The sequence below is a fragment of the Neomonachus schauinslandi genome, chromosome 3 (genome assembly GCF_002201575.2).
Source record: "Neomonachus schauinslandi chromosome 3, ASM220157v2, whole genome shotgun sequence".
NCBI lineage: Eukaryota > Metazoa > Chordata > Mammalia > Carnivora > Phocidae > Neomonachus > Neomonachus schauinslandi.
The window spans coordinates 122,777,220-122,790,502 of record NC_058405.1 but is presented as its reverse complement, the minus strand read 5'-3'; the positions used below and the strand labels follow the sequence as shown (position 1 = coordinate 122,790,502).

At 39.6% G+C, this 13,283-nt stretch overlaps 1 protein-coding gene across 3 annotated transcripts in view; it reads left to right on the top strand.

The window, feature by feature from the left end:
• ITGB6 (integrin subunit beta 6) overlaps positions 1–13,283 on the top strand; it is a 74,136-nt gene that overhangs the window by 27,059 nt on the left and 33,794 nt on the right. For all 3 annotated transcript variants that reach the window (XM_021702732.1, XM_044913310.1, XM_044913309.1), the window contains one exon: positions 12,355–12,444. In XM_021702732.1, the coding sequence (XP_021558407.1) occupies positions 12,355–12,444 (90 nt within the window). The remainder of the gene's footprint in view (positions 1–12,354; positions 12,445–13,283) is intronic.

Genomic DNA, 13,283 nt, shown 5'->3' with positions numbered 1-13,283 from the left:
TAAAAACAGCTTGTAGAGAAGGAGGATTTGGAAATAAAACTCATGTCCTCAGATTATCAGGGCAAAATTGTTAGAAGCATTTTCCAGACTAATTAATAAATCACAACCGTGAAAAGTCACCAGTAGTTACCCTGAGTTTACACATAGTACTTTTCTTCTAAAGAACTCAAAGACTCATAAATCAGAAAATAAACACACAGGTAAAAAAATAAAAGAGATACAGATTTAAAGTAGGGTTTTAATGAGATGCTCTATTAGATCAACCCTTGGACAAATATAAAATGGGATTTTTTTTTTTTAAGTTTTATTTATTTAAGTTATCCCTATACCCAATGTGGGGCTCAAACTCAGGACCCTAAGATCAAGAGTCTCATGCTCTTCCAACTGAGTCAGCCAGGTGCCTCCCAGAATAGAATTTCAATACAAAGCCTAATTGTTTCAAGATGTACACAACACCCAGAATGTCTAGCATATCACTAGAACCAGTATGCTATTGACTGAAGCCATTCATTCATTCATTCATTCATACATCAAACATTTCATGAGAACCTCCCTTGGACTGGGCCGTGGTTTGTGACAACAAAAGAGGATAGAGTGACTGCCTTAAGAAGTCTCACAGAGCATTAACAGACTTGTAGACCAATAATTTGCCTAAAGAACAGATGAGGGCATTTTAGACATTGTGTTCTGGACAGACATCCCAAGGCAGAGTTTTGCTGAGGGGTCAGAGTTTTCATATCTGTCAATGTTTTTACTTTTTTCTACTCAGCATCTTTGTTAGAAGGGGCAGAAAATCAATTGCGTATCGTAAAACTAGCTTTGATGCTAACAGTATGATAACGTTGGACTAAGCCCTTCACTTTATAGCACTGGAAACTGAGAGCCAAAGATGTTATGCAGCTATGACTATGAGAATAATAGGGAAGGTTTGCGGAGGGCTTATTAGGTGGCAGCTTGGGGTTAAGTATTTTAACTCGTTTTATCATTTAATCTCCATGTTATGGGCCCAAAATAAACCCAAATAAAATAAAAAATAAAAATTGAACCAAATAAAATAAATTAAAATGAAATAAATAATGAAAGAACTCAAAATAAAGCAAGTTGCCTGTGAGAGCCAGGATTAGAACCAAGGCACTTTGAGTCTACAGCCTCAATCACTGAGTTGAGTTGCACTGGAACCTTGGCTACTGTCGTGAAAGAGCATGCCAATTCCTAACTAGTACACAACCAAAGAAGCAGCCTTGTAAACACAGTAACCAACTTTGAAAGTCAATGAGCAGTAAAAGCACAAAGCCTAACGGTAGAGCAGAGCAGCCTCACAGCTGAAGAGATGAATACATAGCATTCTTAAAAATGGCAGAGTCCTTCAAAACCAGTGCACACTTCATCTCGGGTCCTTGACTGTTGCTGTTAATTTAGATGAATAGAGCAATTTTACAATGTGTGGGCTTGAAAAAAGAGAGGCATTTGGATTCCGCCTTATGGGCTGTTCTGAGTGGTAAGAACAGGCCACACAGCTAGGGCGCATCATGCCATTGGCCAACAAACACATCCTCAACAGCTACTGTCTATGGTACTCACCATCTACAGTTCCAGCCAAAGGAGAAAAAGGGGACACATGGTTTAGCAGAGACTATAGGGTTTGTTATACTGATGCAATTCAAACACACAGAAAAATAGAGTCATATAATGATACCCTCATGCCTACTACCCACCTGTCTCAAATCTTAACATTTTGCCACCCTATTTGCTTCAGATTTTTTAAAGAAATAAGACATTCCAGATACAGTTGCCTGCTGTCTACTTGTACAATACTAACCCTACCCCCCTCTTTTCTTCCATAGAAGTAACCAATGCCCTGAACTTAGTGTTTATCATGCCCATGTTTGTTTTTTGTACCATTAAAAAATATATAGATCCATAAATAATTACATAATTTTGGCTTACAACTTTAATTTCATGCTATACCTATTATTTCTGCAATGTTATGTTTTAATTTCATGCTATACCTATTATTTCTGCAATGTTATGTTTTGGGGGGCTGGGTTATGATGGTAAAATACACATAACATAAAATTTACCATTTTAACCACGTTTAAATATACAGGTCTGTGGCATTCAGTACCTTCACAGTGTGGTGCTCAATGTTATGTTTTTGAGGCTTATCCATAGAGATATGTGTACCTCTAGTGTACTCTGTTCCCCTGCCACACACAGTCCATTGAGTGAATGCACTGCAGTGTGCTTATTCTGCAGTTGACAACGTCAGATCGTTTCCAGTTGTGCAGCATGACAAAGGTTGGTGCCATGCACATCCTTGCACACGTGTTCTCTATTGACAATCCATGGCTAGAACTCAAGTCCTTGGCTCACAGGAAATGGCATCTTCAAGTCTTCTAGGTGTGTCCAAACTGCTTTCCAAAGTGGCTGTGTCAGTTATTCTCTTACCAACGCTGTGGGAGTGTGGCCAAAACCAGAAAACAAAAAAACACCACGCACTTGCAATTACTTTTTTTCTGATGACAAAATTAATCCATGTTATTTGCCCAAAAAAGAGCAGGGGGGAGGTGGATACAGAAAAGCACAAAGAAGAAAATGAAGATCACTCATAAACTCACTACTCAGACACAGCTAACCATTCTTGACATTTTAAAATAAGTCTTCTCTTTCTTTTGCATGCATTTACATAGTTTAACATAATTGGCATCATACTGTACATATTAAGTATATTCAGATTTTTTGAATGAGTTTATACATTTACAGTCTTCTGAAGGCATGAAAATTAAATTGCATTTAGTTATATGTCAAACAATCACTTTTGCTGACAAGAATCACATTAGATGAAATCAAGGTCATTCTACAGTATTCCAAATCTGTGGTTGCCATATTTATAGGGTACCTGCTTTAAAATAAAAACAAACTTGCTCCCAGGGGTCTGGGTGGCTCAGTCGGTTAAGCCTCCAGCCTCCAACTCTTGGTTTTGGCTCAGGTCATGATCTCGTGGTCGTGGGATGGAACCCTGCATTGGGCTCCAGTGCTCAGCAGAGTCTGCTTCAGATTCTTTCTCCTGCTCCCTCTCCCTTCCCTTCTGCCCCTCCCCTCTCTGAGGGCACTCTCTCTTTCTCAAATAAATAAATAAATAAATACATAAAATCTTTAAAAAAAAAACTTGTTCTCCTCCCACCAGCAGCCCCAGAACATCCACAATTACTATATTTTTGCATTAACTACCAGGTTACTTTTTTACATATTCAAATGATACTTAGTTACTTTTTTATACATTCATGTAATAACCTTAATAGGACTAACAAATTATTTCTAGTATCCTTTTTCTAATCCCTGAAAGTGCCCTTTTGATGAGGACTCCAACATCTGTGAACAAACTGTTTCTTCAAAGGCACCTCTCTCTACCACAAAGTGCTCAAAGCTGTGTAATTGCTCCACTGTATGCTTTCTCAGAGCCTCACAGAATTCAGGGATTCTTATTTAACTCAGTTACCCATTTATCCCCTGAAGGCTTTCCTAAGGTAACAGTTGGCCACTCTGTCCATGCCTGTGAGGCTGGCCCAAATTACAGTAGTGATGCTTAAAGGAAGCTCACCTTGGCTCGGATCACCATACAGGAGTTTAACTACAACCAAGCATTCTTCACATGGCATAGCCTTTTACAGAATACATAGGGCATCAAGGTGCAAGGGACAAGTTTAACTGACAGCCCCTAGGCATAGAAAAGCTTGGGAGTATTATGTATTTTAATTTTATGCCTAACGACCTAAAAGAGCCAAAAATACGCTACAAGGGGTAGCTATTAATTATAACATAGTTCAATATTTTGTTCCCCTGATTGTATTGAATCTTCAAAAAGTAGACAGGAAATTGTCAAAGGAGAACATTTTGTTGAGCTTGAACTGTTTGGGCACACTTTATTCACTTATTCAGAAATTCACATACTTTTTCTATAGGGTTGCCAGATTTAGCACATAAAAATACAGGGCATTCAATTTGAATTTCAATTAAACAAAAATAATTTTTTTAGTATTAGTATGTTCCATGCAATATTTGGGACACACTTACACTAAAAACTTTGGAAATATTACTAAAAATGGAAAAGAATAGTGTGTAATAATGGAAAAAATTAAAGAGGAGAGTGTGAAACTTACTTCTATAGGATCTTCAGGGAAGACCCCTTTTAAGAGGTGATTATAGAGCAGCAACCTAAAGACTGAGTTTTCAAGAGGAGAAGGCATGTGCAAAGGCCCTGAGGCAGCAAAGGACTCGGTGCTCAGTGTGTTTGAGAAATTGAAAAAAGGCTAGTCAGCCTGATGTGAGCTAGGATAGAAGAGGATGGAGTGGAAAAGGTAGGCTAAAACTAGATACATCAGTCTTGAAGGCCTAGGGAAGTAAGCATGGTGTTATTCCATAGGCATCAGGCATTCCAAAACATCACTTTTTTTCTTGACTAAAGAATAGATGTCACAGGTATCTGACAGACTGAGGACCCCTTACGAATTATGAGTGTACAGGGTTTTTTAAGATTTTATTTATTTATTTTTTATTTATTTGAGAGAGAGAGAGAGTGAGAGAGAGCAAGAGAGAGCATGAGCGCAGGGGGGAGCAGAGGGGGAGGGAGAAAGAATCTGAAACAGACTCCTCACTGAGCGCAGAGCCCAACGCAGGGCTCAATCTCGTGACCCCAAGATCATGACCTGAGTCAAAACCAAGAGTCAGAGGCTTAACCCACTGAGCCACCCAGACACCTGTGGGCGCATAGGTTTAAAAACAAAACAACTTTATTTTCCAGATTGTCACAGCCCTCTCTGGAAGCATCCATTTGGCAACAAGAAGGGCGTAGACAGACTATTCTATACTGGACATTCTTAAACTTTGGTGCTCATTAAAATCACCTGGGAACCTTTCTAAAAATTCCAATGCCCAGGCCACACCCTGATCTGATTAATTCACTATCTCTAAGGCTGAGACCAAGGCATCAGTGTTGTTTTTTTGTTTTGCTTTGTTTTGTTTTTTAAGCTCCTCTGGTGCCTCGAATCACTCAGGGAGCTTATTAAAACACCAACTCTGATTCAGGTATAGGATGGGATCTGAGGTTTTACATTTCTTTTTTTTTTTTTAAGTTGAGTTATAATTGACATATAATATTACATTAGTTTCAGTTGTACAGCATAATGATTCAATATTTGTCTACAATGCAAAATGATCACCATGATAAATTTAGTTAATATCCATCACCATACATACTTTCAAAAATTTTTTCTTGTGATGAGAACTTTCAAGATTTACTGTCTTAGCACCTTTCAAATATGCAATACAGTATTATTAACCATAGTTGCCATGCTGTACATTATATCCCCATGATGTATTTATTTTATAACTAGAAGTTTTACTTTTTGACTCCCCTTACCCATTTCATCTCCCCACCATCCCCTCTCTCCTCTGGAAACTATCAGTGTGTTCTCTGTATCTCTGAGCTTGGCATTCTTATTTGTTGTTTTATTTTTATTTGATTGAATCATATGGTATTTGTCCTTCTCTGCCAGACTTATTTTTCTTAGCTTTTACTTAGCATAATGCCTTCAAGGTCTATCCATATTGCTGCAAAAGCAAGAGTCCTTTCTTTTTTATGGCCAAGTAATATTCCACTGTGTGTGTGTGTGTGTGTGTGTGTACCACATCTTCTTTATCTATTCATCTATGGGTGGGCACTTAGGTTATTTCCATATCTTGGTTATTATAAATAATCCTGTAGTAAACATGGAGATGCATATATCTTTTTGAGTTAGTGTTTTCATTTTCTTTGAATAAACACTCAGAAGTGGAATTGCTGGAGTATATGGTAGAAATAAACCCACACACATATAGTCAATTAATCTATCACAAAGGAGGCAAAAATATACAATAGGGAAGGTCTCTTCAAGAAAGGATGTTGGGAAAACTGGACAGCCACATGCAGAAGGAGGAAACTAGGCTACTGTCTTCCACTACACACAAAAATTAACTCATAATGGATTCAAGACTTAAATGTAAGACATGAAGCCATAAAACTCCTAGAAGAAAACATAGGTGGTAAGCTCCCTGATGTTGGTCTTGGCAGTGATTTTTTGGATCTGACTCCAAAAGCAAAGGCCACAAACAAAAGCAAAATTGAACAAGTGGAGCTACATCAAACTAAGAAGCTTCTGCACAAAAAAAGGAAATGATCGACAAAATGAAAAGGCAACCTACTGAACGAGAGAAAATATTTGCAAATCATATAACCAATAAGGGATTAATATCCAAAATACAGAGACAATTCATACAAGTCAATAGCAAAACAAAAAACCCTAAACAATCCAATTTTTAAAAAATGGCCAGAGGGCCTGAGTAGACTTTTTTCCAAAGAAGACAGGCAGAGGGCCAACAGGCACATGAAAAGATGCTCAGCATCACTCGTCATCAGAAAAAAGCAAATCAAAGCCACAGTGAGATATCACCTGACACCTGTTAAATGGCTATCATCGAAAAGACAAGAAGTAACAAGTGTTGGTGAGGATACGGAGAAAAGGGAACCCTCCCGCACTGTTGGTGGAAATGTAGATTGATTCAGCCACTATGGAAGACCACATGGAGAGAGAGGCCTCGAAAAATTAAACACGAATGTTTCCCTTTCTCACAATTGTCCAGACGCTACTGCTGCTACCCCTCCCCCCACCACACTTGCAGTAGCAAAGGGCTGACAGCACCTTAGCAGTCCTGGTGTATAGCCCCCTGTTTTCTCTTCGTTGGTCCCCTTCCTCGTGCTCCTACCCGTCATCTTCCGAAATTTTATTACCTGCCGTTTGGTCTGCACAGCACATAAGTTGTTACTGAACCCAACATCGCTCCCCATTTTAAAAGAGCTTTCTAAAGCTCTGGGACTTGCATTTGCCAACAAAGTTCTTCAATTCCTCTCGAAAAGCCGGGTAATCTTATTAAGGGAAGATCTGAAGTCTCCTCAGCAACAAATAGTCAGTGTAGCCTCTTTGTTCTCTGAGTCTCCGTTCTCCAGTGCCTCTGTGTGCATTTGTTTGTCTCAGAATGGTCATGCACGGTGGGTCCATTCGTCTTCCCTTATCACTCTGTCACTGCCGCCGAGCACTCGTTCAGCTGTGCGCTACAGCTCCTTGGCTGACAAGATAATTACATTCCAGGGCAGCCTGGGAGAAAGACAGGTAGCCTCAAAAGTTCTGAAGCCGACTACCTAGTCATAGCTGGTGCAGACTTCAAGATCAAGCGCCTGATCTAATTAGCACACTCCCTTTGCTGACTGCCTGACTGTGGAATGCTGACAATTGAAAGCCTGAAGGCAAAGCAGATATCATGCAACCCAGAGACAGACATTCATGCTACCTTGTGCCAGAAACAATTACATATTCTTTTTGGAATCTTGGGTGTCCTAGTAACACAGTCAAGCCTGGGGGTCAACTTTTGCATAATACTGGGAGTCCTGCATTTACTGATAATGAACAGGAGAACCAGCAGAATAAAATCCCACAAGAATGAAAGACCTCACGGGAAGAAAGCCTTCTGATTGCCTTCAGAAGAAGGACTTATTTCAGCAAACCCAGCCCGCCCCTAGCTCTGGAAGAAGCACACCGCTCAACAAAAGCAAGGCATCACCAGCAAAGAGCTGTTTTCCTTTGACCAGATAAATAGCACAATACAGTCCCCCAGGACAAAAAAAAATTTTTGCTTCTATGCTTTTGCCACTTGGTACGTTTCTTTCAAGATGTAGCCTTTCCATTTGAAAGTGATTATATCGTCCCAGTGTAGACGCCCCCTGCAAGTACTTGAGAACATCGTCAGTTCTTTCACAGTTTAGGCATTCTAGCGGGTGCACACTGGCACCTCATTGTGGCTTTAATTTCTATTTCTCTAATGATTAATGATGCTGAACACTTTTGCCATACTCTTTTGCAACTTGAATATCCTTTTTTTTTTTTCCAGATGTCTTTTCCTTGTCGATATGTAGGAGTTGTTTAGATATTCTGGTGCCAAATCAGATGCATGTATTACAGATATTTTCTCCCACTCAAGGGCTCCTCTTCACTTTCTTAAAGGCATCTTTTCAAAACAGAAATCCCTACTTTTAAGTCCTATTTATCAATCCTTTCCTTTATATAGCTAGTGCTTTTGTGTCCTACTTAAGCCCTTCTTGTTATCCTTAGGGCAATGAAGTTATCTCCCCTGACTTCTATAGTAATAAAAGTCAGAACAGTGTTTAGTCTTTTAAGGGAGGGTAATGACTGGGTAGCAGTACAAGGGAAGATTTCAGGGAGCTGATTATGCTCTATTTTTTGATCTTGGTGTGATTATACTTGCTTGTTTACTTTTTAAATATTCATTGAACTGTATACTTATTACTTGTATGCCCTGCATGTGTGTTGTACTGCCATTAAAGAAAGAAAAGAGAGAAAATGGACAAATAGGAGTGACTATTGAAGATATACAAGGTAATGACTACACATATGTATATATATGGTGAGATATTAGAGAAAATATTTGTGGACATACTATATAACATCATAGGTTCTCAATCTATACAAGCCAAACTTTGACTAATGTATTTTAGCAAACAAAAAACATTTAGTAATACAGTTGAAGACCAGAAATACTGATGTTGATTAATAATATAATATTGAAAATAAATGGTCCCTCCATATTAATGAAGCTTCACAGAAAGAGTTAAGCAAGCATAGAGCCTAAAGAGAAGCAGTAGGTTGGTTTTACAAATTCTTTGTTAAAATGCTCCTAGCAGATATATGGCAAGTCAACCTCTCAGGCCTCTGATGAGGGGCATGAGTAGCCTGGTCTGTATAAAATGGTGGCTACTGAGTCTCAGGTGGTGAAGAGTCTTTGAGACCACAGCAGAAATGTCACAACAGTAGGACAGAAGGATCCAGGAGAGTTACCATCTAAGGCAGAAACCCAATCAAGATGTCCAGCAAGGATACAGTTAATACTGAACCATGTCGCAGAGCCTAAACCTGGAGATGAGTGAACCCAACGGGAAGTGCAGTCAAAGCAAGAATGCAGGTTACGTCGGGAATGTCCCTTCTAGCACCAAAAGCAGCCAAATATCTGCCACGGTCCTTAGTCTGAGTCACTCTGAAGGAAAAGCCAACCAGTAGTCTGTGTGTGGATAGCTGAGGTGGCAGGTGCCTCTGCAGGTCCCTCTGCCCTCAACCAAGCCGGAGGAGACACCTGACAGCTGGTTCTAACAGCCAGACACCAAGAGGCCCTGACCTTGGAGACATTCCCTGAGAGGAGCCCAGAGCGCAGGTGTGAACTCAGGCACTTTCCTCTCTAGCCTTTGTTGCCTGCCAACTAAATGACCCCCTGTCCTCTTCTTATCCTCCTTCCTTAACAAGCAGGAAATTTCTAAGGAGGAAATGCGAACTGTTGGACAAATAAGAAATCTTTTTTGAGATGGGAGCATAGTGAGGAAATAAATAGGTTTTGATGAAGGAAGTTAAGAAAACTAAGGCAATCAAAAAAAGCCGACTTTGCAAACATGAGTGAGAAAAGCAACCGCGGGAACTCCTGGGTGGCATGGTGGCAGGAGAGGGAGAAAAATCCATAATTAGGATAATCCATGGGCAGGTAACAGGGAATTCAAGCCTAAGAAATTCAAGCCCAAGGAGTTGGCATTTCTAATCAGCTCATGAAACATTGTGTTTTTAGAGTTCACCATTTCTAATATCCAAGAGTTATCTTTTACAGTCGTGGTGCTATAATTTATCACATCCAGGCATGCAAAATCATCCTTTTTCTAACATTAAACATGTTTAATCAGGACAATTTATAATAGCACTTTAGGGCTTTAATGAAAGAAAGGCATTTGACACATGATATTTACAGTAATCATAATACTACAAGACTTAAAGCATAATTTTTTACAGTGTTAGATCAGGAAGCCAAATTGTCCATGTTTTTAGTTAATTATTTGCAATGCTTTGGGGAGAAATCAGCATCCAGAAATTAATTAAAAGTTTTCCTCTACACAATTGTCAGAGTTATCACAGGTTACTGCTCCTAGCTGCCAACTCCTTTATACCCTCACTCTAGTAGCAATCAGCAAAGGCGATTAATGTTAAACCACTTGTCCTGATAGCCAAATGCCAAATGTTATACCACATGCAGGATCATAATTATGCTCTAGGAAGTAGATGGATTTGGCTGTGTTAACCAAGAATTAACCCAAAATTCAGAGGCCACTTGAACTAGTGCTTGTGGAAAGTACCCCTTATACCTTGGCCTTGGAGAAACCAGGACATTTTTCAAGGCTAGCAGTTTCATGCAAAGCTAAGAGCCATGAAATTCTTCTTCAAAAAGATCCAAACCTTTCTTCATCAAGCTTTAAAGTTTGCCTTTGCCTTCTCCTTTGGGACGAGTCAAATTTACATACATTCCAGCTCCACTTGAGTGAGATTCAAGTTCCTATTTAAGTATTCGCTGTTAACCACAGGTCTCATGCTTCACGGCCCTTTTGACATGTGTTTATTTGAAAAGGTAAGTCAATGAACCGGTGCCTTCCTCATATTTGACAAGTTCTACCTGACTCAGGGAAACAGAGTGGGGCCCACCTTCCATAGGTGGTGATGTGGGGCACCGGCTAATGGGAGGAATGCTACTTGGATTACTGTCCATGACCCCTTCAAAAATCAAATGCAGTGTCAAGGCAGAGTGCCAACGGACACTTGTAAGGGTTCAGATTTCCATCAACTTCAAACTTAAACACTGAAATAAGTGGAATATTACAAAGCCCACCAATTAAAAGCAGCACCCATTTTTCCATACGAGAGTTGTAGAAACCTTGGACTTACCCCAGGTACCCACCTCTAGCAAGTGCCCGGGACCTCCTAGAACATGTTGGTGTTCTAATGTCACCCTGGCTTCACTTGTTCCTCTCCTTGGCTCCCCTTGACCTGATCTATTTATCTAGTATCACGATTATAATCAAAATTACTATTAATTCTAACTTAGTTTTGTGTATCTCCTAAGCTACTTAAATCTTCTTGGGAATAAGACAGAATATCATTATGTTTGAACCAGAGGAGGTACCCTAAATCCTTCACTCAAAACTTATTTCTCTTTCTACATGTCAGTTTAATAAATTCAGTCATCTGATTTCACGACACACAGCAACTCAGAAGACCACAGCTGACAAAAAAGAGTGATGGTCTCTTCTTGACGTAGCAGAGCATACTAAGCCTGCTTAATAGGTGTTGAATGCAACAATAAATGAATGAATGAGAAAACTGGTAGATGAGTGATACCTTACAGCTTAACAAGGAGAAGATAGAAACTCTTTAAAAACAAATAAAAGAAGCAAAAGCATAGCAGTTGGGGTCCACTTGGTATGAATGTGACCTACCCATGGATTTTAGAAGTCTTTGATGATTATAGAGCTATAGTTAATATTGATAAGTATGACTGTTTCTTCAAGAAAACAATCCAAGTATGCTTGGGAATCTTTATTTAAGAAGACAGAGGTATGTACCGTACACTTAAGAAAACTTCATTTCAAAATAAGTTTTAAAACATAAAACTTAAGGGAGGGGTAATTTTCAGCAGTCTGGAAAATTCCCTTCTTTGCAATGCCTCATTCCCTGGTCATGCTTCATACCTGGAGTGCTGCTGAACTAACGTGAGTTCTCTGCAGGTGGGAATGACATCTCGGAAAAGGAGATAAGTGGAGAATGCAGATGGTTTAGAGATAGGTTCTGACTGACTCCATCGTGATGAGTGGAAATCAATTCTAATCAACCCCAGCACCATGGTGACATCCCTAAACGAGTGCTCATTACCACTAGGAAAGGGGGTTAATGGCAAGCATCCAAATAACTCACTCCTTTTCTCCAAGCGATTGACAACTGAGACCCCTGGGCTGAATGACTTGCAGAGCAACCTGATGGCAGAGAGGGGCCAGTGTGGGACCTGGGTTTCTGTAACCATTACAAAAAAGAGAAGATAGCTCCTGGTAGTATGCTCAGAATTTTTTGGACAAAGGATGCTCTGCAAATGGAAGACGGTATATAAGTGCTATTATTATTATTTGAGACTTGACTCCAGTTGTGATATAAATCACAGCTCTAGACTAAGGCAACTACACATACTTGATGTCCCCAATGGCAACTCGGACCAGTCCACTTCCCACTTGGGCACAGGAAGGAGCCCCAGGCAGGGCCACGGTTTATTACCAGGATCCTGTTTCCCCCAGCCAGTTAAATAGAGGTGATCTCAACCAGCAGGCTGAAACCCACACTTAACTTTTCTTGATTACAGGGAGCAGATTGACTTATTCTTTTTTGTTTACAGAATTATGCAAAACTCATTCCTGGAGCTACAGTAGGGCTACTTCAGAAGGACTCTGGAAACATTCTCCAGCTGATCATCTCAGCTTATGAAGTATGATATTTTACAGTTGGCTTCTTGGTGGTTTTTTTTGCATTTCGGTGGTATTCAAAAACTAAGATGTGTTTTAGGCAGTTAAATGCACTAGGATTTGTTAGTGGAGAGAGTACTTATCCAAAGAAAATCTCTCTGCACTAATGCAGCCAAAATATCAATTTTGTTCTCCTTATTTGCAGATATTCTTCCTGAAAGGTGAGGCCCAAGGTAGAAAAATCATAACCTGATCATAAAGTTGAAGTTATTTTTATAATAATAACCAATAGCAAAATTTTAATTCTATTTAACAGGCTCCATGAACCTTACAATTAAGCTCCCCTCTTCTCTGCCTGAAAAAAAATTAAGTTTAAAATACCAGTGAGTAACAGAAGGGGCGCCTGGGTGGCTCAGTCGTTAAGCGTCTGCCTTCGGCTCAGGTCATGACCCCAGGGTCCTGGGATCGAGCCCCGCATCGGGCTCCCTGCACAGCGGGAAGCCTGCTTCTCCCTCTCCCCCTCCCCCTGCTTGTGTTCACTCTCTCGCTGTGTCTCTCTCTGTCAAATAAATAAATAAATCTTAAAAATAAATAAATAAAATAAAATAAAATAAAATACCAGTGTGTAACAGAACTATGTGGAGAACTAACTCCACAGGCTTAATAAGATTACCTCATAACTCAAAGAGAAAAAAGACACCAAAGCATATCAGGAGTACCTCTTTGTAGATTCTCTGCCTTTGAGAACCAAGGAATTTTTCATTTTTATGGATATATACATATAGAGAGAGACATATATACATATATATATATACACATAGACATAATTTTTTTTTTGCCTTGAGTTTGTAAATTAGTACCA